The sequence below is a fragment of the Mustelus asterias genome, unplaced genomic scaffold (assembly GCF_964213995.1).
Source record: "Mustelus asterias unplaced genomic scaffold, sMusAst1.hap1.1 HAP1_SCAFFOLD_1839, whole genome shotgun sequence".
NCBI lineage: Eukaryota > Metazoa > Chordata > Chondrichthyes > Carcharhiniformes > Triakidae > Mustelus > Mustelus asterias.
This window is the reverse complement of record NW_027591784.1, coordinates 45,458-72,500: the sequence shown is the minus strand read 5'-3', so window position 1 is coordinate 72,500 and position 27,043 is coordinate 45,458. Positions and strand designations below refer to the sequence as shown.

General features: G+C 54.0%; 1 protein-coding gene and 1 non-coding gene across 3 annotated transcripts in view; both read right to left on the bottom strand.

The window, feature by feature from the left end:
- Positions 1 to 4,477: 4,477 nt before the first annotated feature.
- Positions 4,478 to 27,043, bottom strand: part of uba1 (ubiquitin-like modifier activating enzyme 1) — a 49,467-nt gene continuing 26,901 nt past the window's right edge. For both annotated transcript variants that reach the window (XM_078206850.1, XM_078206851.1), the window contains exons 13-26: positions 26,356 to 26,436; positions 23,413 to 23,568; positions 20,594 to 20,759; positions 19,496 to 19,692; positions 18,036 to 18,100; positions 14,706 to 14,901; positions 14,540 to 14,614; positions 13,368 to 13,557; positions 12,493 to 12,581; positions 10,139 to 10,231; positions 9,839 to 10,030; positions 8,699 to 8,800; positions 7,332 to 7,432; positions 4,478 to 5,804 (exon numbers count right to left, since the gene is read on the bottom strand). In XM_078206850.1, coding sequence (XP_078062976.1) covers positions 5,669 to 5,804; positions 7,332 to 7,432; positions 8,699 to 8,800; positions 9,839 to 10,030; positions 10,139 to 10,231; positions 12,493 to 12,581; positions 13,368 to 13,557; positions 14,540 to 14,614; positions 14,706 to 14,901; positions 18,036 to 18,100; positions 19,496 to 19,692; positions 20,594 to 20,759; positions 23,413 to 23,568; positions 26,356 to 26,436 — 1,839 coding nt within the window. In that variant the 3' untranslated portion in view covers positions 4,478 to 5,668. The remainder of the gene's footprint in view (positions 5,805 to 7,331; positions 7,433 to 8,698; positions 8,801 to 9,838; positions 10,031 to 10,138; positions 10,232 to 12,492; positions 12,582 to 13,367; positions 13,558 to 14,539; positions 14,615 to 14,705; positions 14,902 to 18,035; positions 18,101 to 19,495; positions 19,693 to 20,593; positions 20,760 to 23,412; positions 23,569 to 26,355; positions 26,437 to 27,043) is intronic.
- LOC144488750 (small nucleolar RNA SNORA71) lies at positions 26,526 to 26,651 on the bottom strand. Its single transcript, XR_013496647.1, has one exon. It is a non-coding gene; the product is annotated as a small nucleolar RNA SNORA71 (small nucleolar RNA).

The following is a 27,043-nucleotide window of genomic DNA, read 5'->3' as shown; positions in this document are numbered from 1 at the left end:
TGAGGCAGCAGCGCTAACCCCTGTGCCACCGAGCCGCCCCAGCTTAAAACAAGGTAGGTCCATTCAAAAGTCTGACAGCAGCAGCAGGGAAGAAGCTGTTCTTGAGTCGGTTGGTACGTGACCTCAGACTTTTGTATCTTTTTCCTGATGGAAGAAGGTGGAAGAGAGAATGCCCGGGGTGTGTGGGGTCCTTAATTATGCTGCTGCTTTTCCCCGAGGCAGCGGGAAGTGTAGACAGAGTCAATGGATGGGAGGCTCTGTCAGTTGTATTTAAGCAGCATCGAACGTAACTTGATCTGTGTGGACAACTTTTAAGCACCTTTGCATCATTTGTAATCATTATTTGAAAATTCTGTAATGTTCCTTTAAATACTTCATCATGTAACTTGATTTATGTACGGATCCTGAATGTTATTGCACTGTGTGAGATGGTCTTTTTGCAATCTTTGTAATGTTCCTTCACATATTTTAAGAATAAAGCATACCTTTGGAAAATAAAGGCATCCTATTCTTGTGTTACAGGCTGGAGACGGGCTGAATGGCCTCCATCTGTTCCTGTGTAACAGGCTCAAGAGAAGGAGGGGCTGAATGGCCTCCTCCTGTTCCTGTGTAACAGGTTTGAGAGAGAGGGGCTGAATGGCCTCCTTCTGTTCCTGTGTAACAGGCTCGCGAGAGAGAGAGGGGCTGAATGGCCTCCTCCTGTTCCTGTGTAACAGGCTCGAGAGAGAGAGAGGGGCTGAATGGCCTCCACCTGTTCCTGTGTAACAGGCTCGAGAGAGAGAGGGGCTGAATGGCCTCCTCCTGCTCCTGTGTAACAGGCTCGAGGGAGAAAGGGGCTGAATGGCCTCCACCTGTCCCTGCGTAACATGCTCAAAAGACAGGGGCTGAATGGCCTCCTCATGTTCCTGGGTAACAGGTTGGTGAAGGGGCTGAATGGCCTCCTGTTCCTGTGTCACAGGCTCAAGAGAGAGGGGCTGAATGGCCTCCTCCTGTTCCTGTGTAACAGGCTCGAGAGAGGCTTAAAGTTTATTTATTAGTGTCACAAGTAGGCTTACATTAACACTGCAATGGAGTTACTGTGAAAATCCCCTAGTCGCCACACTCCAGCGCCTGTTCGGGTACACTGAGGGAGAATTTAGCACGGCCAATCCACCCTAACCATGCATTTTGGTCGGAAAAATGGGAAGGCGACTTATCTAAATGGGGAGAGACTTCAGAGTGCTCTGGTGCAGAGGGATCTGGGTGTCCTCGTTCATGAGTCACGGAAAGCTATCATGCAGGGACAGCAGATAATAACGAAAGCAAATGGAATGGTGGGATTGATAGCTAAAGGAACAGAATATAAAGGTGAGGAAGTATTGTTGCAAATACACAAGGCATTGGTGAGGTCGCACCTGGAGTATTGTGCACAGTTCTGGTCCCTGTATTTGAGGAGAGATGCAGTGGGATTGGAGGCAGCTCAGAGGAGGTAGCTCAGAGGAGGTTTCACTGGATTGATTCCAGAGATGAGGGGTTTGCCGTGTGGAGAGAGATTGAACAGTTTAGGCCGAAACTCTCTGGAATTTAGAAGAATGAGGGGAGATCAAATTGAGGTTTACAAGATGATCAAAGGTGTGGATAAAGTAGACGTGGAGCATTCTAGAACGAGAGGTCATAGTCTCAGGATAAGGGGCAGCAAATTTAAAACAGAGTTGGGGAGAAACTACTTCCCCCAAAGGGTTGTGAATCTGTGGAATTCACTGCCCCAGCGTGCAGTGGGTGCTGGGACAGTGAGTACATTGAGGGAAGGAGTTAGACCGATTTTTAATTGGGAATGGGGTTGAAGGGTTATGGGGAGAAGGCAGGAAAATGGGGATGAGGAACATATCAGCCATGATCGAATGGTGCAGCAGACTCGATGGGCCGAATGGCCTAATTCTGCTCCCCAATCTTATCAACTTATGAGCCAGCACGTCTTTCGGAGTGTGGGAGGAAACCCACGCAGACACGGGGAGAACGTGCAGACTCCACACAGACAGTGACTCAAGCCAAAAATTGAACCCGGGCCCCTGGTGCTGTGAGGCAGCAGCGCTAACCAGTGTCACCTCCTCCTGTGTAACAGCCTCGAGAGAGAGGGGCTGAATGGCCTCCTGTTCCTGCCACCAGCGAACTAAATCCAAAATTAATCTCCTGGTTCCGAAATGCAGCAAGAATCTGACTGAAGCAAACATTGTGATTCTAGCTGTGTCGCCAAGTCTCCCCTTGATGTCTCGGTGGCCTCACGGAGCCCATTAACCAGTTCTCACACACTTACCCTTCCTCAGGAGCTTGGAGCTTACCTATTATTTGTTTAGCAATTCCTCTAGGTGCCGTGCAGATCAGCATTCTCTCCCCACACCTTCCCCCCTCAGTCAGTGCAATATCATCAGGAGCCCTGGGTTTAATAAACAGCTCCTCTGACAGTGCAGCACTCTCCCTCTGCAATCTCTCAGTGAAGCAGCCAAGATTCACATCCCCTCAAAGGCAGACACAGGGGAATTAATTCACACTCCCCATCACCAATCTTATTACACAAGAACAGGACAACATTCAGCCCCCTCTCGAGCCTGTTACACATGAACAGGAGGCGGCCATTCAGCCCCTCTCGAGCCTGACATCTTAACAGGTAGCATCTGAGAGCAGGCCCCTCCCCACTGAGGGTTTGCACCGTGACTTTCCCAGTGGGGCTATTTACAACTGGAGAACCGAGGGGCAGTGGACACTCACTGAAGGAGACAGGGCCCCGGAGAGTGTGACAAGACGAGAGACATACCTGGGATGGCAGGTCTGTCATATGAGGAGAGACTAAGTGGGTTAGGATTATATTCACTGGAGTTTAGAAGAGTGAGAGGGGATCTCATAGAAACTTATAAAATTCTAACAGGGTTAGACAGGGTAGATTCAGAAAGAATGTTCCCGATGGTGGGGGAGTCCAGAACTAGGGGTCACAGTTTGAGAATAAGGGGGAAACCTTTTAGAACTGAGGTGAGGAGAAATTTCTTCACCCAGAGGGTGGTGAATGTGTGGAATTCACTCCCACAGAAAGTAGCTGAGGCCAAAACGTTGTGTGATTTCAGGAAGAAATTAGATATCGATCTTGGGGCTAAAGGGATCGAGGGATATGGGGGAGAAGGGGGGGATCAGGATATTGAATTTGATGATCAGCCATGATCAAAATGAATGGGGGAGCAGCTCGAAGGGCCGAATAGCCTCCTCCTGCTTCTAGTTTCTGTGTTTCCCAGGTGGAGAGGAAAGGGACGAACCTCTCTAACCGGCTGTCTGGCACACTCAGGAATTATTAAAGAGCGCGCAGAAAGGAGTTCGTCTTTCTCAACCCATTTGAGGAGCAGGATTGTTTTAAAGTTTATTTATTAGTGTCACAAGTAGGCTTACATTAACACTGCAATGAAGTTGCTGTGAAAATCCCCTCGTGGCCACACTCCGGCACCTGTTCGGGTAACACTGAGGGAGAATTTAGCACGGCCAATGCACCCTAACCAGCACGTCTTTCAGACTGAATTGGAGTTTGCGTAGTGAGGTCCCTTTGGAAGCTGGTTTTGTCAGTGCTTGCATGTTTAACCTGGTTTTGTTAAAACTTACTGCATGTTTAAAACACAGGGTACACAGACTGCAACATTCGGAACAGGGGCTAAGCATCAGGGTTGCCTTGGTAACAGGCTTTGCAGGCTTTTGAGTTTTGACAGCCGATCAGTTTAAAGAAGACACTCAGCCATCAGGAACCTATCAAATTTGAATTTGCTGTTGTTGATAACATCAGACCAATCCTGGTGTAGGAAAGGTGATTAGGTCATCAGAGTTATAAAGAGGAACTCAACTCTCTGCCTGCAGCTCAACTGAAGAGCTGCCACATCTCAACACTGAGAGGGGGCAGGAGCAGCTCCCTGCCAGCTTAGAATATCTCTTTTGAGAACTCTCCATCTATCTAACGAAGGGTACCAAAACCAGAAAGAGCTTACAGACAGCGCATTCAACAGAACTCCAAAGGCTTCCCAAAGCCAAGACACCTGGTTGTATATTGTTTTTGAGTGACTAAATTTCTGGGGTTTTTTGGGTAATGAATGATCCTTGTAATTATTTGAACAGCATTCCAGGAGAACCTTATTTTAATCGATATGCTACTTGTTTAGTTAAAGTTCCCGGTTAGTTGAATAAATAAATTGTTAATTATTCACTTCGAGTGTGGGGTATTTCTGTTCGTTACCCACTGAACGTTACTGAAGGACAGTTCACACCTTCCCACACACTTTTAACAGATTACGGAGCGAGGGATTCCTCTTTGGGAATTCGGCGTGGCTTCTCAAAAAGGGATCAACCTCCGCGTTGTAAGAGGAAACCCACGCAGACACGTGGAGTTGGGGCGGGGTGGGGGGGGGTGGTTCTAATGGCCTGAAAACACCAGAAAACACACAAGAGTCAACAACTGACGACGAAACACAAGTCACCTAAACATCTTTTTATTTTACTCCAGCCTTGGACTTAAGTGCGTCGCTGAGAATGTGCGCACGCGCGCGGCGTGCCTCCGGGCAGCCTCGGAGAACATTTTCAGCTTCCGAGAAAAATCCCATCCCCCCCCGCCTCACCGAATGGCTCACTCACGCTGGAAAGCCGAACAGAGTCAGCGAGGCGCTAGTGCGCACGCACGCACACGCGAACCAAGGAAAGGAAGGGGGGGGGGGGGGGGGAGAAACAGGAGGAGGGGGGTGGGGTGGCGGGAGGGCTATACAGTTATACACAAAAAAATATGCACACAAATGACTGACCCTTTCCGATATGCAGGACAGTTCGAGTCCCTTCCCCATCCAAACCCTCCACCCACACCCCCTCTCTCTCTCTCTCTCTGCACGCCTGGAGAATTACAGCCAAAACATTTATTACACAGCTAGGCTAACAACAAGAAGTCCTCCCGTTCAGCAGCAGGCGGTGCTAACGAGCTATGGGGCGAGCGAGCGTAACCGGGGTTTACTACCCTCCTCCTGGCGCACGCCGTCAAAACTCTGGGGCGGAGCAAACAAAGAATGGACCCATTTGAGGCTGCCCCCCCCCCCCTCTCCCCCCCCCCCCCCCCCCCCCCTCGTTACACGTCTGCTGAGCCCAGGCTGGAAACTAAACTGGGGAAGGTGGCTGGAGGACGGCCGGCCTGAAACCCCAAAGCGCCAGAGAGGAGGGCGTACGGGTTCGCCAGTGACTCCCTCCTCCCCGCCAAAAGGAGCTGTAACAGTTAACTTAACGGAAAAGGAAAGCGATGATGGGTGAGGAGTGAGGGTCACTCAGCGTGTGGGGGAAGTGGGGGGGGGGGGGGGGGGGGGGGGAAGGTCCAAGACTCCCGCTGTGTGCAGAGGTGCTCACAGCGCAGGAGGTTGGGAGATTCGGGTGGGGGAAACATTTACTTAAAAGAACCTCCCGGCCCCTTGCTATTTAACCGTAAACATGGTAGGCATTTGTATTTTATGGTTTTGCCGGCTGTCGTGCCTGTTGCCAGGAGTCAGAGTCCAGTGCACTACGAGTTTCATGCTTCACTGGTGGCTTGACGCAGCTCCCCCCCCGCCCCCCTCCCCCCAAAAAAACCTCATTCCCCTCCCCCACAATATGCTCGATTCGCCCGCCCAATCCCCCGCCCCCTCATCCGCGTTCAGCGGATGGTGTATCGGACGTAGGGGACCTCGACATCCTCGTCATTCTCATCGTTGCAGCAGAGTTCGAAGACCAGCGCCTTGACGTGCTTCCCAATCTTCTTCTTCGACACTTTGGTGACGATTTCCGTCATTCTGCCGGGGGGAGGGAGAGGGAGAGGCGAGTGAGAGCCAAGCGGCAGAACAGCACACGGCAAATACGGTCACAGAGTGAAGGGAAAGGCTGGCGGAGCGCCGGCAAGGGGAGAGCCACGCAGCGAGCTGAAGAGGTTTAGGGAGGGAGCACTTTGGAAGCAAAAACAAGGTGGCAAATTACGACCTGAATGGCTGTAAACTGGGAGAGGGGAGTGTGCAGTGGGACCTGGGTGTCTTTGTGCACCAGTCGCTGAAGGTAAGCATGCAGGTGCAGCAGGCGGTAAAGAAGGCAAATGGTATGTTGGCCTTCATTGCGAGAGGTTTCGAGTACAGGAGCAGGGATGTGTTGTTGCGATTATACAGGGCCTTGGTGAGGCCACACCGAGAGTATTGTGTGCAGTTTTGGTCTCCTTTTCTGAGGAAGGATGTTCTTGCTCTCGAGGGAGTGCAGCGAAGGTTTACCAGGCTGATTCCGGGGATGGTGGGACTGATGAGGAGAGATTGACCAGGTTAGGATTGTTTTCACTGGAGTTCAGACGAATGAGGGGGGGGGATCTCATAGAGACTTATAAAATTCTAACAGGACGAGACAGGGTAGACGCAGGGAGGATGTTCCCGATGGTGGGGGAGTCCAGAACCAGGGGTCACAGTCTGAGGATTGGGGGTAGACCAATTAGGACGGAGGTGAGGAGACATTTCTTCACCCGGTGAGCCTGTGGAATTCATTCCCACAGGAAGTAGTTGATGCCAAAACATTGAATGTATTGAAGAGGCGGCTGGATATAGCACTTGGGGCGAACGGGATCAAAGGTTATGGGGAGAAAGCAGGATGAGGCTGTTGAGTTGGATGTGATCGTAATGAATGGTGGAGCAGGCTCGAAGGGCCGAATGGCCTCCTCCTGCTTCTACCTTCTATGTTTCTATGAATTCCTTAGGCAGCTGAAGGCACGGCCGCCAATGGCGGAGCGATGGGAATCGGGGGATGCTCGAGAGGCCGGAATTGGAGGAGTGCAGAGATCAACGAAGGTTACAGAGATAGGGAGGGGTGTAGGGGCTGGAGGAGGTTACAGAGATAGGGAGGGGGTGTAGGGGCCGGAGGAGGTTACAGAGATAGGGAGGGTTGTAGGGGCTGGAGGAGGTTACAGAGATAGGGAGGGGTGTAGGAGGTTACAGAGATAGGGAGGGTTGTAGGGGCTGGAGGAGGTTACAGAGATAGGGAGGGGTGTAGGGGCCGGAGGAGGTCACAGAGATAGGGAGGGGTGTTGGGGCTGGAGGAGGTTACAGAGATAGGGAGGGTTGTAGGGGCTGGAGGAGGTTACAGAGACTTGCTCCCCGGGAGAACGCGAGACGCACTCGTGATAAACACACGAGGGAGAACGGAATAGACGGTGAGGGGGTGGTGATGGGCTAGGAGGCAGCTCCTGTGGAGTCGAGGGGCTGAATGGCCTGTGCTGACAGTTGATGACTGCACTGTGCGCGTTACTGGGAGCGAGCAGGGGTGGAGAAAGGAATCCAAAATGTACGTACGGCTGCTCAATCCTCTCCTTGAGCTTGGCTGCAGGCATGAAGAAGGAATAGAGCATCGAGACGCCCTGCGACAGCATCGTAATCTCTAACTTGTGTTCGTTCTGTTTGGAGGACGAGGGAGGGGGTGGGGGGAGAGACAGAACAGGAGGAAGAGAGCAACGTTACACCAGCCAGAGTGCATCCCCCAATCCCCTCCCCCGGATCCAGCCAGAGTGCGTCCCCCAACTCCCTCCCCTGGACCCAGCCAGAGCACGACCCCCAACCCCCTCCCCTGGACCCAGCCAGAGCGCGTCCCCCAACTCCCTCCCCCGGACCCAGCCGGAGTGCGTCCTCCAACTCCCTCCCCTGGATCCAGCCAGAGTGCGTCCCCCAACACCCCGACCCAGCGCACTCCCCAACCCCCTCCCCCGGACCCAGCGCGACCCCCAACTCCCTCCCCTGGACCCAGCCAGAACACGTCCCCCAACACACCCCCCCACCCTCCCCCCAGACCCAGCGGACTCCCCAACTCCCTCCCCCAGACCCAGCGCGCTCCCCAATCCCCTCCCCCAGACCCAGCGTTCACTCCCCAATCCCTGCCCCGGACTTACAACCGAGCAGCATTAGAGCCTTCTGACAGATTGCTGCATCAACCTTAACGCCAGAAACACAGCAACAGGCCATTCAGCCCCTCTCTCTCCAGCCTGTTACACAGGAACAGGAGGAGGCCATTCATCCTCCTATCCTAACTCCGTCTCCCCGCCTCGGTTCCGTAACCCTCAATCCCGCCCCCCCCCCCCCTTACCCAACAGAAACCTCTCAATCTGGGGTTTGAAATTTCCAATCGCCCCCTCCAGCCTCGACAGGTTTATTTCAGGGAGGGAGAGAGTGTTCCGGATTCCCATTCCCCTTTGTGTGAGGAAGTGCTTCCTGACATTCCCCCCCGGAACGGCCGGCCTCTCATTTTAACCTTCTGCCCCCCACCCCCTCGTTCTGGGCCCCCCCTCCCTGCACCAGAGGAAATAGTTTCTCTCTATCGAGCCGATCGAATCCTTTAATCATCTTAAACCCCCCTCGATCAGATCACCCCCTCAATCCTCGAGGGGAGGGAGCCTCGACTGTGTGACCTTCCCTCGCCATTTAACCCTTTCTTCATTCGCCATTGCAATCCCCATATTGTTAATCGAATTGCGGTGTAAATGCCTCTGGGGATGGAGCCACACCCACTGTCACAAGACAGGAACTGAATTAGCTGAATACCAGAGGGTTTCTGGAAAGTGCTGGGGGCAATCCAGTAACAATACGCTTAGAGACGGATTGGGGTGGGTTAAGACTCGCTCCCTGGTGGAGCAGGCGAGGGTACAGACCCTCCAGAACTGGCTACGCACCTTGAAATAATCCAGGAATTGTTTGAGTGTCATCTCCTCCCCAGTGGGCTTGACTCCAGTCACCTCGAAGCGATCCCACAGGGTCCAATCCTTCTCGTAGTACTGCCAGAACAAGGTGCTCGATTAGTGAGGCTCGTAGCAAAGGGACTGTGGGAACTTACCCACCCCACCCACTCACAGCTCACCTAAACCCCGGGTTAGCCACCTCTCTCAGGTACTGACCCAAGGCGGGTACACCAACCCAGACCACAAGGCAAAGGATTCTGCCTGTGAGCCAGTATCATCATACTCACATCACTGACCCCGGGACCCTTACTCTAACCCCCTCCCGATCGAGATCCCTTCCTCTGACACCCCTTAAACCCCCTCCCCATCGGGAATGACTACCCCCCCCATCCCAAAACCCCTTAACCCCCCCATCCCATCGGAAATCACCCCCCCTTAAACCCCGTCCCCATCGGGAAACATCCCCCGACACCCCTTAAACCCCCACCCCATCGAGAATGACTACCCACCCGTGATACCCCTAAACCCCCACCCCATCGGGAATGACTACCCCCCCCATCCCAAAACCCCTTAACCCCCCTCCCCATCGGAAATCACCCCCCCTTAAACCCCGTCCCCATCGGGAAACATCCCCCGACACCCCTTAAACCCCCACCCCATCGGGAATGACTACCCCCCCCCCCAAAACCCCCTCCCCATCGGGAACCACACCCCTCCGACACCCCTTAAACCCCCTCCCCATCGGGAATGACTACCCCCCCCCAACACCCCTAAACCCCCCCCCCATCGGGAACCACACCCCTCCGACACCCCTTAAACCCCCTCCCCATCGGGAATGACTACCCCCCCCCCCAACACCCCTAAACCCCCTCCCCCATCGGGAACCACACCCCTCCGACACCACTTAAACCCCCTCCCCATCGGGAATGACTACCCCCCCCTCCCCAAAACCCCTTAAACCCCCTCCCCATCGGGAATGGACCCCCCCGATGACACCCCTTCCCTTAGAGACCCCCCCTCCCCAATCTCTCGGGTATTTCCACAGCCTGGTCGTGTTTGGCATTTCTACCCTGTCTACTCCCGCCCCCCCCACCCCCCCCGAAAGTCTGGCGGGCACTGCCCCACCGCACTCACCGTGTGCTTGGGGGCGGCAATGGGCTCGGAGAATCCGAAGAAGGGCAGAGCCAGGTTCATGAAGCCGTTCTTGAAGGAGTCCAGCTTCTTGTGACCAAAGGCCACTTTGTAGAGTTCCAGGCAGACCAGCCCGACCACGGCTGCTGTCGCCGTGGCGATGGCGGGGATGATCTTGCCGGCGATCAGCTTGCTCTGCGGGAGGGAACAGAAGGCGGATAAAGAGGGGCGCCTGCTCCCCGAGGGAGGTGGGAACCGTCTGAGTCAGAAACCATGCCCCCCCCAGGACCCCGGACCACCTACCTTGTGCCTGTCAGCAGGGGGGATATCGTAATTCTCAGCCCGGAGGTTGGAGGCGGCCACAATGAAATCCATGTGGAAGTTTGTATCATCATCCTGTGTGAGAAATGCAGACAGTCATCACAGGGCACAGAGAGAGAGGAGAGACTCACAACAGAGGCATCTGTACTCTCTCCCAGTAACTACCCTCCCAGCAGGCAGGAGGCTCCCCGCAGTCCAGGAAGAGTGTCGAGGCCTTGGGGCGAGGGGAGCGTGCCGAGGGAGGTTTACCCAGAATGGTTCCAGGGAGTGACGGGCTTCAGTTCAGTTCAGGTAAGTGGGAGGCTTTCAAAAGTGTGTTAACCAGGGTTCAGGGTAAGGACATTCCTCTTAGAGTGAGGGGCAAGGCTGGCAGAAGCAGGGAACCCTGGATGACTCGGGATATTGAGGCCCTGGTCAAGAAGAAGAAGGAGGCACATGACATGCATCGGCAGCTGGGATCAAGTGAATCCCTTGAAGGGTATTGGGGGTGTAGGAGTAGAGTTGAGAGAAATCAGGAGGGCAAAAAGGGGACACGAGATTGTTTTGGCAGATAAGGCAAAGGAGAATCCAAAGAGCTTCTACAAATACATAAAGGGCAAAAGAGTAACAAGGGAGAGAGTAGGATCTCTTAAGGATCAACAAGGTCATCTATGTGCGGATCCACAAGAGATGGGTGAGATCCTAAATGAATATTTCTCATCAGTATTTACTGTTGAGAAAAGCATGGATGTTCGGGAACTTCGGGAAATAAATAATGATGTCGTGAGGAGTGTACATATTACAGAGGAGGAGGTGCTGGAAGTCTTAAAGCGCATCAAGGTAGATAAATCCCCGGGACCTGATTAAGTGTATCCCAGGACATTGTGGGAGGCTAGGGAGGAAATTGCGGGTCCCCCAGCCGAGATATTTGAATCATCGATAGTCACGGGTGAGGTGCCTGAAGATTGGAGAGTGGCAAATGTTGTGCCTTTGTTTAAAAAGGGCTGCAGGGAAAAGCCTGGGAACTACAGGCCAGTGAGCCTCACATCTGTGGTGGGTAAGTTGTTGGACGGTATTTTGAGAGACAGGATCTACAGGCATTTAGAGACGCAAGGACTGATTAGGGACAGTCAGCATGGCTTTGTGAGTGGAAAATCATGTCTCACAAATTTAATTGAGTTTTTTGAAGGGGTAACCAAGAAGGTAGATGAGAGCAGTGCAGTTGATGTTGTCTACATGGACTTTAGCAAGGCCTTTGACAAGGTACCGCATGGTAGGTTGTTGCATAAGGTTAAATCTCACGGGATCCAGGGTGAGGTATCTAAATGGATACAAAATTGGCTATTTGTCAGAAGACAGAGGGTGGCTGTCGAGGGTTGTTTTTCAAACTGGAGGCCTGTGACCAGCGGTGTGCCTCAGGGATCAGTGCTGGGTCCATTGTTATTTGTCATTTATATTAATGATTTGGATGAGAATATAGGGGGGAAGGTTAGTAAGTTTGCAGATGACACTAAGATTGGTGGCATAGTGGACAGTGAAGAACGTTATCTCCAATTGCAACGGGATCTTGATCAATTGGGCCAGTGGGCTGACAAATAGCAGATGGAGTTTAATTTAGATCGAGAGAGAGACTGGGAGAAGCTGGGATCGTTCTCCTCGGAGCGGGGAAGGTTCAGGGGGAGATTGAATCGAGGCAGTCACTATCGCGAGGGGGTCTCGATCGAGTGAATGAGGAGAAAGTGTTTCCCAGCGACAGGAGGGTGGGGAACTAGAGAGCGAGGGAGGGGGAGACACAGAGTGAAGAGAATCGGTAAATGAACCAGAGGCGGGGGGAGAGATGGGGAGAATTTTACTGACACGGCGAGTTGTTGTGATCTGGAAGGCGCTGCCTGAGAGGGCGGTGGGAGCAGATTCACCCTCAGAGAGGGGGAGAAAGACTGGGAGGGGGAAAATTCAGACGGGGGAAAGAGTGGGAACAGCAATGGGATCGAACTGGTCTGTTCTGTGAAAGAGCCAGCATGCACCCAAGTGGGGCCGAATGGCCTCCATTCTGTGCTGTATTTGTGTTGGGATCCTGATTTCCCCGAGGTAATGAGTGCCTCAAATCAATATGTGTATTTCCCGGGAAGGAGACACTAAGCCCCCTCGGGTCCCCGTTCACAGAGGATAGAATCACACGCCAGGTGAGGAGGCTATTCGGCCCATCACGAGCGTGCCAGCTGATTTGAAAGAGACAGGGAGGTTGGTGAATCTGGAAACGCTGCGAGGAAGTGGTTTACAATGGGATTTAAACAGCAGCAACGGGTTGCTTCAAACCTGATGGGATACAATCGGAAGATCCCCACCCCCCCTCATACCTTTTCAAACTCGATGGGGTACATTCTGAAGGTGGACAGTGCCTCCAGTGAGGGGAGTGTGGTTTTCAGCTCCTCCAAGCGGCTGTCGTCTACAACAAGAATCAGCAGTTAGCCTGTTACAGACTCATTATCCCCCAGAAACAGCCCTCGACACACTGGCCCCGGGCGCGAGGGGCCCCAGACGGAGAGATGTCGGGGTGCTCTCCCCACCTCGGGTGAAGCAGGAATCACAAACGCACGCAATCCATTCCCCCCACCCCCGATAACCCAGGCGCCCCCGTATCCGGCAATCAGTCCTGCTCCTCTCCATGCCAGCACACAGTTACCATTCTACCAGACATTCCCGAGAGGTGGAGGAGGAGACGGGACAGTGGAGAAGCTTCACGTCTGTCTTTTACACCTGGGACTTGTTACAATACAGCACGCAGGAGGAGGCCATTCAGCCCCTCTCTCTCTCAGGCCTGTTACACAGGAACAGGAGGCGGCCATTCAGCCCCTCTCTCTCAGGCCTGTTACACAGGAACAGGAGGAGGCCATTCAGCCCCTCTCTCTCTCTCTCTCTCTCTCTCGAGCCCGTTACACAGCAACAGGATGAGGCCCATTCAGCTCCTCTCTCTCTCGGGCCTGTTACACGGGAACAGGAGACCATTCAGTCTCTCTTGAGCCTGTTCCTCCATCCAAGATCATCGCAGCTGGCCTGTATCCAGTGATCCCACCTTACTTCCCGAACCAGAAACAGATCAGGTGTCAGCGACACACTGCGGGAGGGGAGGGGCAGGCTGGCTGCAACACGCGTCTCTCTCTCTCCCCCCCCCCCCCCCGCTTTCCGCAGCAGGCCAGACAGCCGACTGGACGCTGAAGGGCGCGAGACTCACCCAGTGAGGCGTTGGAGTTCTGCAGGTCCTGGTCAGACACGTGGATCTTGACTCCAGATTTTGGCGTGAAGGTGGGCACTTTGACACCCTTCAGGATCTCCACCACGTGCGCCCGGTCTCGGGAGCCCTTGATGCCGTATGTCTGTGCAAACAGATTGGCTGCAGCCACGATGTAGTCCATGTGAAGGGTCTGTGAGGAGGGAGGGGGGGGGGGGGGGGGGGGGGTCGGAGAACGACAGGTTAAATCCCAGTGAGCAGAGGATCCTGACAGGAGCCCGCAACAGCTGCCAAAAGACAGAATGGTGAATTCCTCACGCAAAGAGTTGCCACTGCTGCGCTCTGCAGAGGTGGGACCCGGTTACCAAAGGGTGGCACGATGGGTTAGCACTGCTGCCTCACAGCGCTAGAGACCCAGGTTTGATTCCAGCCTCGGGTCACTGTCGATGGGCTGAATGGCCTCCATCTTCACTGTCGGGATTCTATGATGAAAGATTGTAAAAGGGGAAAGAAAGGGGCGGCACGGTAGCACAGTGGTTAGCACTGCTGCTTCACAGCTCGAGGGTCCCGGGTTCGAATCCCGGCTCGGGTCACTGTCTGTGTGGAGTCTGCACATTCTCCCCGTGTCTGCGTGGGTTTCCTCCGGGTGCTCCGGTTTCCTCCCACAGTCCAAAGATGTGCGGGTTAGGTGGATTGGCCGTGCTAAATTGCTCCTTAGTGTCCAAAGGGGTGTAGATTAGGGTGATTGGCCGTGCTAAATGTGCGGGGGGGGGGCGGGGGTTACAGGGATAGGGCCTGGGATAAGATACTCTGTCAGAGAGTTGGTGCAGGCCCGATGGGCTGAATGGCCTCTTCTGCACCGGAGGGATTCTGTGATCCGAGCTCTGTCAACACTGGGGCTGAGCCGGGGCAAGTGGAATTTCCCAGTGGCCGATTCCGCCCGCGCGCACCTCCCTCCCTCCCTCCCCCAAACCTCCCTCCCCCCCTTCCCCAGGTACTCACATTCATCATGTCTCCCCCCCCACCCCACCCCCCTCACCCCCTTCCCCAGGTACTCACATTCATCATGTCTCCCCCCCCCACCCCACCCCCCTCACCCCCTTCCCCAGGTACTCACATTCATCATGTCTCCCCCCCCACCCCACCCCCCCTCACCCCCTTCCCCAGGTACTCACATTCATCGTGTCAAACTCGAGCGGGTGAGGGCACCTCTTGGGGCCTGACCAGAACGGGGTGCCCGACGTTGTGACCTGCAGAAGATGAAGGAAGGGTTGTTAGTGGGGAGCGTCAGGGCTGGTGTTTAACCCCAACACCCGGCCGCCACGGTAACAGTCGCCGTACCTGGTCGGGAGGGAAGTTGTGCAGCAGTTGGCGGATGTTGTTGTTGTACTGGATTTGCCAGTGGTTGCGAGCCCACGTCACGCAGTCCTCCCACGTCTTGGAGCGCTCCGTCACCAGGCTCTTGAAGGCGGCCTCCAGCACCTCGAGGGGCTGCGCCCCGGGAAGCCTCAGGGTGCGTTCCATGAACTTGGAATCCCTGCGGTGCCAAGGAGGAGAGATCGAGTCAGCCAGGGTGGGGGAGCATCCCGACTTGCGGGTTCGGCGAGGAGGGGGGTGGGGGAGGAGGAGGAGGAGGAGGCTCCTGCCCGGGAACCGCCTCCATCCTCTCTGGTGTGATGGTTGTGGGGATTCCACACACCATTGGACAGAGAAGGTGGGGGAAAAGGAGGCCATTCGGCCCTTCCAGCCTGCTCCACCACTCATTATCAAATTTAATATCCTGATCCCCCCCTTCCCCTCGATCCCTTTCGCCCCAGGAGCGATATCTAATTTCTTCCTGAAATCACTCAACGTTTTGGCCTCAGCTACTTTCTGTGGGAGTGAATTCCACACATTCACCACCCTCTGGGTGAAGAAATTTCTCCTCACCTCAGTTCTAAAAGGTTTACCCCTTATCCTCAAACTATGACCCCTAGTTCTGGACTCCCCCCACAAACGGGAACATTCTTTCTGAATCTACCCTGTCTAACCCTGTTAGAATTTTATAAGTTTCTATGAGATCCCCCCTCACTCTTCTAAACTCCAGTTGATATAATCCTAACCGACTTAGTCTCTCTTCATATGACAGACCTGCCATCCCAGGAATCAGCCTGGTAAACCTTCGCTGCGCTCCCTCTATAGCAAGGACATCCTTCCTCAGATAAGGAGACCAAAACTGCACACAATACTCCAGGTGTGGCCTCACCAACACCCTGTACAATTGCAGCAAAACATCCCTTTCCCGATACTCCAATCCTCTCGCTATGAAGGCCAACATACCATTCACCTTCTTTACTGCCTGCTGTACCTGCGCGCTTACTCTCATGGGTGGTCAGCACTGCTGCCTCACAGCACCAGGGACCCGGGTTCAATTCCCGGCTTGGGTCACTGTCTGTGTTTAGTCCGTACATTCTCCCCGTGTCTGTGTGGGTTTCCTCCGGGTGCTCTGGTTTCTCCCACAGTCCGAAAGATGTGCTGGTTAGGGTGCATTGGCCATGCTAAATTCTCCCTCGGTGTTACCCGAACAGGCACCGGAGTGTGGCCACTGGGGGATTTTCACAGTAACTTCATTGCAGTGTTAATGTAAGCCTACTTGTGACATTTTAAACTTAGTGTCAGAGGGACGAGCTGGTGTTAAGTGCATGGGGTTAGGGGATAGGGCCTGGGTGGGATTGTTGTCGGTGCAGGTTTGATGGGCCGAATGGCCTCCTTCTGCACTGTCAGGATTCTATGACTGATGAACAGGATGTGGAGATGCTGGCGTTGGACTGGGGTAAACACAGTAAGAGTTTTAACAACACCAGGTTAAAGTCCAACAGGTTTATTTGGTAGCAAATACCATTAGCTTTCGGAGCGCTGCTCCTTCGTCAGATGGAGTGGAAATCTGCTCTCAAACAGGGCACAGAGACACAAAATCAAGTTACAGAATACTGATTAGAATGAGAATCACTACAGCCAACCAGATCTTAAGGATACAGACAATGTGAGTGGAGGGAGCATTAAGCACAGGTTAAAGAGATGTGTATTGTCTCCAGACAGGACAGCCAGTGAGATTTTGCAAGTCCAGGGGCAAGCTGTGGGGGTTACCGATAGTGTGACATAAATCCAACATCCCGGTTTAGGCCGTCCTCATGTGTGCGGAACCTGGCTATCAGTTTCTGCTCAGCGACTCTGCGCTGTCGTGTGTCGTGAAGACCGCCTTGGAGAACACTTACCCGAAGATCAGAGGCCGAATGCCCGTGACCGCTGAAGTGCTCCCCAACAGGAAGAGAACAGTCTTGCCTGGTGATTGTCGAGCGGTGTTCATTCATCCGTTGTCGTAGTGTCTGCATGGACAACGGATGAATGAACACCGCTCGACAATCACCAGGCAAGAGTGTTCTCTTCCTGTGGGGAAGCATTTAGCAGTCACGGGCATTCAGCCTCTGATCTTCAGGTAAGCGTTCTCCAAGACGGCCTTCGCGACACACGACAGCGCAGAGTCGCTGATAGCCAAGTTCCGCACACACGAGGACGGCCTCAACCGGGATCTTGGGTTCATGTCACACTATCTGTAACCCCCACAGCTTGCCTCCTGGACTTGCAGAATCTCACTGGCTGTCCTGTCTGGAGACAATACATATCTCTTTAACCTGTGCTTAATGCTCCCTCCACTCACATTGTCTGTATCTTTAAGACCTGGTTGGCTGTAGAGATTCGCGTTCTAATCAGTATTCTGTAACTTGATTTTGTGTCTCTGTGCCCTGTTTGAGAGCAGATTTCCACTCCATCTGACGAAGGAGCAGCGCTCCGAAAGCTAATGGTATTTGCTACCAAATAAACCTGTTGGACTTTAACCTGGTGTTAAAACTCTTACTGTGATGAACAGGACTCCAGGGTCTCGCTGAGTATTAGAAACATAGAAAAACTACAGCACAATACAGGCCCTTCAGCCCACAAAGTTGTGCCGAACATGTCCCCACCTTAGTGATTACTAGGCTTACCTATAACCCTCTATCTTACTAAGTTCCAGGTTCTTATCTAAAAGTCTCTTAAAAGACCCTATCGAATCCACCTCCACCACCGTTGCTGGCAGCCCATTCCACGCACCCACCACCCTCTGAGTGAAAAACTTACCCCTGACATCTCCTCTGTACCTACTCCCCAGCACCTTAAACCTGTGTCCTCTTGAGGCAACCATTTCAGCCCTTGGAAAAAGCCTCTGATTATCCACTCGATCAATACCTCTCAACATCTTGTACACCTCTATCAGGTCACCCCTCATCCTTCGTCTCTCCAAGGAGAAAAGGCTGAGCTCACTCAACCTATCCTCATAAGGCATGCTCCCCAACCCAGGCAACATCCTATTCACCACTTTCAACTTACACCCGTTTAAATAATAATCTGTCTCCCTATTATTGCTGCCAGAGTGGATAACCTCACATTTATCCACATTATGCTGCATCTGCCATGCAGATACCCACACACTCAGCCTGTCCAAATCACACTGAAGCATCTCTGCATCCTCCTCACAGCTCACCCTCCCACACAAGATGAGATGCTAATACATTTCGTAGCCTCTTCCTTACGGGTATTACAGGGAACACCGGCAGGATGAAGGGCTGGCCGCATGCTGGGCGGTGATCTACTTACTGGATGTACTGGTTGACGTTTTCAGCTGGCTGCTTGAAGAGTCCTTCAAACTCGTCGCGAGCCCACTGCGAAACAGAGAGCAGAACAGGTCATCACAGCGGCCTGCTGGCAGCATCGCACTCCATCGCCGAGCTTCCCTCACTGCACAGCCCCCTCCAGACACTCCGCATTCCCTCCGAGAACACCAGCACAAACATCCCCAACACCACCCAGAGAGAGAACCGTGCCCTCAGCACACCGCCAGCCTGGGGAACTCCAGCAGGAAGAACTCCCACCAGCTCACTGACACCCGCCGCACTCGCTCACCCACCCACACTGCCTCCCAGCACAGCAACACCTCCATCTTTAAATTGTCACCCTCGGTTCAAATCCCTGCTCACCTCCTCCCGATCTCTGAAACCTCCTCCAGCCCCTACACCCCCTCCCTATCTCTGTAACCTCCTCCAGCCCCTACACCCCTCCCTATCTCTGAAACCTCCTCCAGCCCCTACACCCCCTCCCTATCTCTGTAACCCCCTCCAGCCCCTCCCTATCTCTGTAACCTCCTCCAGCCCCTACACCCCTCCCTATCTCTGAAACCTCCTCCAGCCCCTACACCCCCTCCCTATCTCTGAAACCTCCTCCAGCCCCTACACCCCCTCCCTATCTCTGTAACCTCCTCCAGCCCCTACACCCCTCCCTATCTCTGAAACCTCCTCCAGCCCCTACACCCCCTCCCTATCTCTGTAACCCCCTCCAGCCCCAACACCTCTTCCTATCTCTGTAACCTCCTCCAGCCCCTACACCCCCTCCCTATCTCTGTAACCTCCTCCAGCCCCTACACCTCCTCCCTATCTCTGTAACCTCCTCCAGCCCCTACACCCCCTCCCTATCTCTGTAACCTCCTCCAGCCCCTACACCTCCTCCCTATCTCTGTAACCTCCTCCAGCCCCTACACCCCCTCCCTATCTCTGTAACCTCCTCCAGTCCCTATACCCCTCCCTATCTCTGTAACCTCCACCAGCCTCTACACCCCCTCCCTATCTCTGTAACCTCCTCCAGTCCCTATACCCCTCCCTATCTCTGTAACCTCCTCCAGCCCCTACACCCCCTCCCTATCTCTGTAACCTCCTCCAGCCCCCGACACCCCTCCCTATCTCTGTAACCTCCTCCAGCCCCTACACTCCATGGTTACTCTCTCCCTGGTCTCAAATCCACCTCCTTACCTGTTCCCCATATCCCTTCTTTTAGTGGAATGAAGACCATTTTGCCTTCTTTACTGCCTGCTGTACCTGCGCGCTTACTTTCAGCGACTGAAGCACGAGGACTCCAAGGTCTCGCTGAGTATCCGCCCTCTCTCAATTTACACCCATTCAAAGAATAATCTGCCTTCCTAATATTACTACCAAAGTGGATAACCTCACATTGATCCACAGAATACTGCACCGTTGTTATACGCACAGCCTGGGCCCGGGTCTGACCTGCAGCGTGTGTTCGATGGCGTTGGGGAAGTTCTTCAGGGTGCAGATAGGGATGGATTTCTCAGGCGGGTCCTGGCTGGAGCTGTACGACTCGGTCAGGAAGGGAATGACGACCTGCACATTGCCTTTGGTGCCCAGAGTACCCGACTCCAACAGGGGCTTGCGGTAGTACACACACCGCCTGTCGATGTACATTCCTGGAGAGGGCGAGGAAACGGGGTTAGGAACCAGAGCCGTGAACAGAGCAAACACCACCCTCCCATCACGAGACACAGTACCCCCCCCCCCTCTCTCCAATACATGGGCAGCAACTGCACACAATTACCCCTCGACCGCAGAGATGCCACACAACTTGGAATGACTTCCAAACTTTGAACTTTCCACACCGCAGGCCGGATTTCTGCTCCGTCTACAGGGGGATGTATCCGCACCTTCCCGACTGCTTCCTTGGGAAAGGCTGTGGGATAAGGGGCCACAGGCTCTCTCTCTGTCGGGAGGAGGCGATCCCAGTACCAGCTCCATGGTGGGTGACTGGAAAGAGACCGAGTGAGCAAGGCTCCGGAGAGCAGTTACGGCCAGCCGGCACCAGCGAACACTCAGCACAGTAACAGGCCATTCAGCCCCTCTGCTACATGCTGGTCGTTCTGTCCCCATATTACCCCCCTCCCACCTCCCCCTCACCATCTCCCCATATTCTTCTATCCGCCTCTCCCTCGTGTTTATCCAGCTCGACCCCACCTTAAACACATCGATCTGATTCTACTTGACTGCTGTCCACACCCTCCCCCGTGGGACCGAGTCCCCCATTCTCCCCCACTCCCCCCGTGGGAGCGAGTCCCACATTCTCCCCCACTCCCCGTGGGAGCGAGTCCCACATTCTCCCCCACTCCCCGTGGGAGCGAGTCCCACATTCTCCCCCACTCCCCGTGGGAGCGAGTCCCACATTCTGCCCCACTCCCCGAGGGAGTGTGTCCCACATTCTCCCCCACTCCCCGTGGGAGCGAGTCCCACATTCTCCCCCACTCCCCGTGGGAGCGAGTCCCACATTCTCCCCCCACACACAAGTGGAAACATCCGGGCAGTATCCGAGCGACGTACTGGCATCAACATTGTCCAAGGCGTTGGCCACACCATCCAGAGCTTCGAAGAAGTCGTCGTCGTAGACCCTTTCCGTATCGGGGCCCACGCGGTTCTGGTGGGCATTGACTCGAATGTTGGGGTTCATCTGTTTCACCGCAGCAGCAGCCGTCTCAGACTTCATTTTCTGTGTGGAGAGACAGGGAGAGAGGCTGGCGTTAGCGCACAATGTCTCACCCACCTGCTGAGTCAGGCAAAACCAAGGCCATTCAGCCCCTCTCTCTCCAGCCTGTTACATAGCAACAAGAGGCCATTCAGCCCCTCTAGAGCCTGTTACACAGGAACAGGAGGAGGCCATTCACCCTCCTATCCTAACTCCGTCTCCCTGCCTCGGTTCCTCAACCCTCAATCCCCCCCCCCCAACTTTACCCAACAGAAACCTCTCAATCTGGGGTTTGAAATTTCCAATCGCCCCCTCCAGCCTCATTTCAGGGAGGGAGAGAGTGTTCTGGATTCCCATTCCCCTTTGTGTGAGGAAGTGCTTCCTGACATTCTCTCTCTCTCCCCCCCCCCGTGGAACGCCCGGCCTCTCATTTTAACCTTCTGCCCCCCCACCCCCCCTCATTCTGAACCGCCCCTCCCCACACCAGAGGAAATAGTTTCTATCGACCCGTCGTAGACCCTGTTTTCATTTGATTTATCACATGTATTGGGTAGGTAGGTCCACTCAAAAGTCTGACAGCAGCAGGGAAGAAGCTGTTCTTGAATCGGTTGGTGCGTGACCTCAGACTTTTGTATCTTTTTCCTGAAGGAAGAAGGTGGAAGAGAGAATGTCCGGGGTGCGTGGGGTCCGTGATTATGCTGCTGCTTTTCCCCGAGGCAGCGGGAAGTGTAGACAGAGTCAATGGATGGGAGGCTGGTTTGAGTGATGGATTGGGCTACATTCACAACCCTTTGTAGTTCCTTGCGGTCTTGGGCAGAGCAGGAGCCCAGACCAAGCTGTGATACAACCAGAAAGAATGCTTTCTATGGTGCATCTGTAAAAGTTGGTGAGAGTCGTAGCTGACATGCCAAATTTCCTTAGTCTTCTGAGAAAGTAGAGGCGTTGGTGGGCTTTCTTAACTATAGTGTCGGCATGGGGGGGACCAGGACAGGTTGTTGGTGATCTGGACACCTAAAAACCTGAAGCTCTCGACCATTTCTACTTCGTCCCCGTTGATGTAGACAGGGGCATGTTCTCCTTTACACTTCCTGAAGTTGATGACAATCTCCTTCGTTTTGTTGACATTGAGGGAGAGATTATTGTTGCCGCACCAGTTCACCAGATTCTCTATCTCATTCCTGTTCTCTGTCTCGTCATTGTTTGAGATCCGACCCACTACGGTGGTGTCGTCAGCAAACTTGAAAATGGAGTTGGAGGGGAATTTGGCCGCACAGTCATAGGTGTATAAGGAGTATAGTAGGGGGCTGAGAACACAGCCTTGTGTTTAAGTTTAATTATTATTAGTCACAAGTAGGCTTACATTAACACTGCAGTGAAGTTACTGTGAAAATCCCCCCGTCGCCACACTCCGGCGCCTGTTTGGGTAACTGAGGGAGAATTGAGCACGGACAATCCACCCTAACCAGCACGTCTTTCGGACTGTGGGAGGAAACGGGAGCACCCGGAGGAAACCCACGCAGACACGGGGAGAACGTGCAGACTCCGCACAGACTGTGACTCAAGCTGGGAATCGAACCCAGATCCCTGGTTTTGAGAGGCAGCAGTGCTAACCACTGTGTCATTGTGCTGGGTAGTTATAGGGCACCGGTGTTGAGGATGATCGTGGAGGTGTTGTTGCCTATCCTTACTGATTGTGGTCTGTAGGAAGTCTAGTATCCAGTCACGGAGGGAGGAGCTGAGCCCCAGGCCACGGAGTTTGGAGATAAGTCTCGTAGGAACAATGGTGTTGAAGGCTGAGCTGTAGTTCATAAATAGGAATCTGACATAGCTGTCCTTGTTATCCAGGTGTTCCAGGGTTGAGTGCAGAGCCAGGGAAATGGTGTCTGCTGTGGACCTGTTGCGGCGGTCGGCAAACTGTAGTGGATCCAGGTAGTCCGGGAGGCTGGAGTTGATTCGTGCCATGACTAACCTTTCGAAACACTTCATAATGATGGATGTTAGAGCCACCGGCCGATAGTCATTAAGACACGCTGCTTGGTTTTTCTTAGGTACCGGGATGATGGTCGTCTTCTTGAAGCAGATAGGGACCTCAAATTGTTTTAAAGAGAGGTTGAAGGTGTCTGTGAATCCCCGCCAGCTGATCCACGCGGGATCCGAGTGCTCGTCCGGGTATCCCATCCGGGCCAGTCGCTTTCCGTGGGGTGACCTTCAAGAAAGCTGCTCTGACATCTGCAATGGTAACCCCAGATACAGGTTCATCCAGGGCTTCCAGGGTGGAGGGCATGTTCTCACTGACCTCTTGTTCAAAACGGGTGTAGAATGCATTGAGCTGATCAGGGAGGGGTGTGTTGGAGCCGGCGATTTTACATGCCTTCATCTTGTAGCCTGTTACGTCGTGCAGACCTTACCTATCGAACCCGAGATCTAATTGAGGTGTACAAGATGGATTGACAGGGTAGATGTAGAGAGGATGTTCCCCCTTGTTGGACATTCTAGAACGAGGGGCCATGTTTTCAGGCCGGGGGTTGGGGGGGAGAGGAATAGATTTCAAACCGATACGAGGAGGAATTAATTGACTCAAAGGGCAGTGAATCTGTGGAATTCTCCAGCCCGGAGAGCAGCGGATGTCGGAACGCTGAAACCGGAGGCGATAGCTATGTTTTGAATCGTGCCTTACCGTCACGTCCCAGGGCCGGAAGAGGAACTGTCGGTTGAGGTTGGATTTCTCGATGGTGTCCATGTCGGTGACGGTGAGCTCACCCCCTTCCCCGCACGCCAGGCCAATCATAGCAAAATTCTTCAACAGCTCACAGCCAATGGCACCGGAACCAACCTACACACAGACAAAGAGACCGTGATTACCGCACACACACACACAGACCGCGATTACCGCACACACACACACAGACCGCGATTACCGCACACACACACACAGACCGCGATTACCGCACACACACACACAGACCGCGATTACCGCACACACACACACAGACCGCGATTACCGCACACACACAGACCGCGATTACCGCACACACACACACAGACCGCGATTACCGCACACACACACACAGACCGTGATTACCGCACACACACAGACCGCGATTACCGCGCGCACACACACACAGACCGCGATTACCGCACACACACAGACCGCGATTACCGCACACACACAGACCGCGATTACCGCACACACACAGACCGCGATTACCGCACACACACAGACCGCGATTACCGCACACACACAGACCGCGATTACCGCACACACACAGAGACCGCGATTACCGCACACACACACACACAGAGACCGCGATTACCGCACACAGACCGTGATTACCGCACACGCACACAGACCGCGATTACCGCACACACACAGACCGCGATTACCGCACACACACACAGACCGTGATTACCGCACACACACACACAGACCGTGATTACCGCACACACACACAGACCGTGATTACCGCACACACACACACAGACCGTGATTACCGCACACACACACACACAGACCGTGATTACCGCACACACACACACACAGACCGTGATTACCGCACACACACACACACAGACCGTGATTACCGCACACGCACACAGACCGTGATTACCGCACACGCACAGACCGCGATTACCGCACACGCACAGACCGCGATTACCGCACACACACAGACCGCGATTACCGCACACACACAGACCGCGATTACCGCACACACACAGACCGCGATTACCGCACACACACAGACCGCGATTACCGCACACACACAGACCGCGATTACCGCACACACACAGACCGCAATTACCGCACACACACAGACCGCGATTACCGCACACACACACACACAGACCGTGATTGCCGCACACGCACACACACAGACCGTGATTACCGCACACACAGACCGTGATTACCGCACACACAGACCGTGATTACCGCACACACACAGACCGTGATTACCGCACACACACAGACCGTGATTACCGCACACACACAGACCGCGATTACCGCACACACACAGACCGTGATTACCGCACACACACAGACCGTGATTACCACACACACAGACCGTGATTACCGCACACACACAGACCGTGATTACCGCACACACACAGACCGTGATTACCGCACACACACAGACCGTGATTACCACACACACATACACACAGACCGTGATTACCACACACACATACACACAGACCGTGATTACCGCACACACATACACACAGACCGTGATTACCGCACACACACAGACCGTGATTACCGCACACACACACACACAGACCGTGATTACCGCACACACGCAGACCGCGATTACCGCACACACGCACACAGACCGTGATTACCGCACACACGCACGGTGGAAGACACCAGTGGGATGCCGGAGCTCCAGGAGAGTCAGGGGGCACAGGTGAGTGCAGTGGCCATCACTAAGGAGAAGGTTCTGGGGAAACTGAAAGGTCTGAAGGTGGATAAATCACCTGGACCGGATGGACTACACCCCAGGGTTCTAAAAGAGATAGCTGAGGAAATTGTGGAGGCATTGGTGGTGATCTTTCAACAATCACTGGAGGCAGGGAGGGTCCCAGAGGACTGGAAAGTAGCGAATGTAACACCGCTGTTTAAGAAGGGAGGGAGGCAGCAGATGGGAAATTATAGGCCGATTAGTTTGACTTCAGTCATGGGCAAGATTTTTGAGTCCATTATTAAAGATGAGATTACAGAGTACTTGGAAGTGCTGATAAAGTAGGACTGAGTCAGCACAAGCTCTTCATTCCAGGGATCATTCTTGTGAACCTCCTCTGGACCCTTTCCAAGGCCAGCACATCCTTCCTTAGATACGGGGCCCAAACCTGCTCTCAATACTCCAAATGGGGTCTGACCAGAGCCTTATACAGCCTCAGAAGTCCATCCCTGCTCTTGTATTCTAGCCCCCTCGACATGAATGCTAACATTGCATTTGCCTTCCTAACTGCCAACTGAACCTGTCGTATGAGGAACGGTTGAGGACTCTGGGTCCGTACTCGGAGTTTAGAAGGATGAGGGGGGGATCTTATTGAAACTTACAGGATACTGCGAGGCCTGGATAGAGTGGACGCGGAGAAGATGTTTCCACGAGTAGGAAAAACTAGAACCAGAGGGAACAACCTCAGGCTAAAGGGACGATCCTTTAAAACAGAGATGAGGAGGAATTTCTTCAGCCAGAGAGTGGTGAATCTGTGGAACTCTTTGCCGCAGAAGGCTGTGGAGGCCGGGTCATTGAGTGTCTTTAAGACAGAGATAGATAGGTTCCTGATTAATAAGGGGATCAGGGGTTATGGGGAAAAGGCGGGAGAATGGGGATGAGAAAAATATCAGCCATGATTGAATGGCGGAGCAGACTCGATGGGCCGAGTGGCCTAATTCTGCTCCTATGTCTTATAACCAGAGATCAGTCATGAGAGGGAGGTGGTGGCATTGTGTGTGTGTGGGGGGGGGGGGGGGTTTGGACCTTTGGACACAGGGGTGCGGGCACTCTCACTCGGACAGCCGCCCCTCCCCCCCACAACCCCAGTCCAGGGACAAGGCCGCATGCCAACTCACTCACACCCCCCCCCCCCCCCCCCCACACCCCACATACTCACTTACCAGAAAATACTTCAGCCTGGCCAGTCTCTCCTGCATTGCCAGGCCAAACACTGCAATCTGCCCATCGTAACGACAATTCCTCTGCGGGGAGAGAACAAAAAGAGGCAGTAGGTCGACCTGGAATTTTCCAGACACGGCAAGCGGGGAGGGAGGGAGAAAGCCGCCCAATTTGTCCGAAAGCCACGAGGTTCCCTGGGAACCACATCCGCAGGGAACACGGGAATAAACCCCGGGGGTTTGCTGTTCCTGCAGTATCAATGACCTGGCCACGGCCAAAGTCACTTTCGAATGCAGGGTGCCCGCCGTGCGCCAGTGCAGTCACAGGTCGGAATTTCAGCATCAGCCGACCCCATCAGTACCATCCTCGTGACACCCGCCCTCTTCTCTGTGTACCGCCTCGGGACAGCGACAGCCCTGGGCGAACGCAACCCCCTCACACCCCCCCTCTCAGTAACCCGGATCGCGATGAGTTAGAATCATAGAATCCCTGCAGTGCAGAAGGAAGCCATTCGGCCCATCGAGTCTGCACCGACCACAATCCCACCCAGGCCCTATCCCCGTAACCCAACGCATTTACCCCGCTAGTCCCCCTGGCACTAAGGTCAATTTAGCACGGCCAATGCACCCTAACCCACACATCTTCGGACTGTGGGAGGAAACCGGAGCACCCGGAGGAAACCCACGCAGA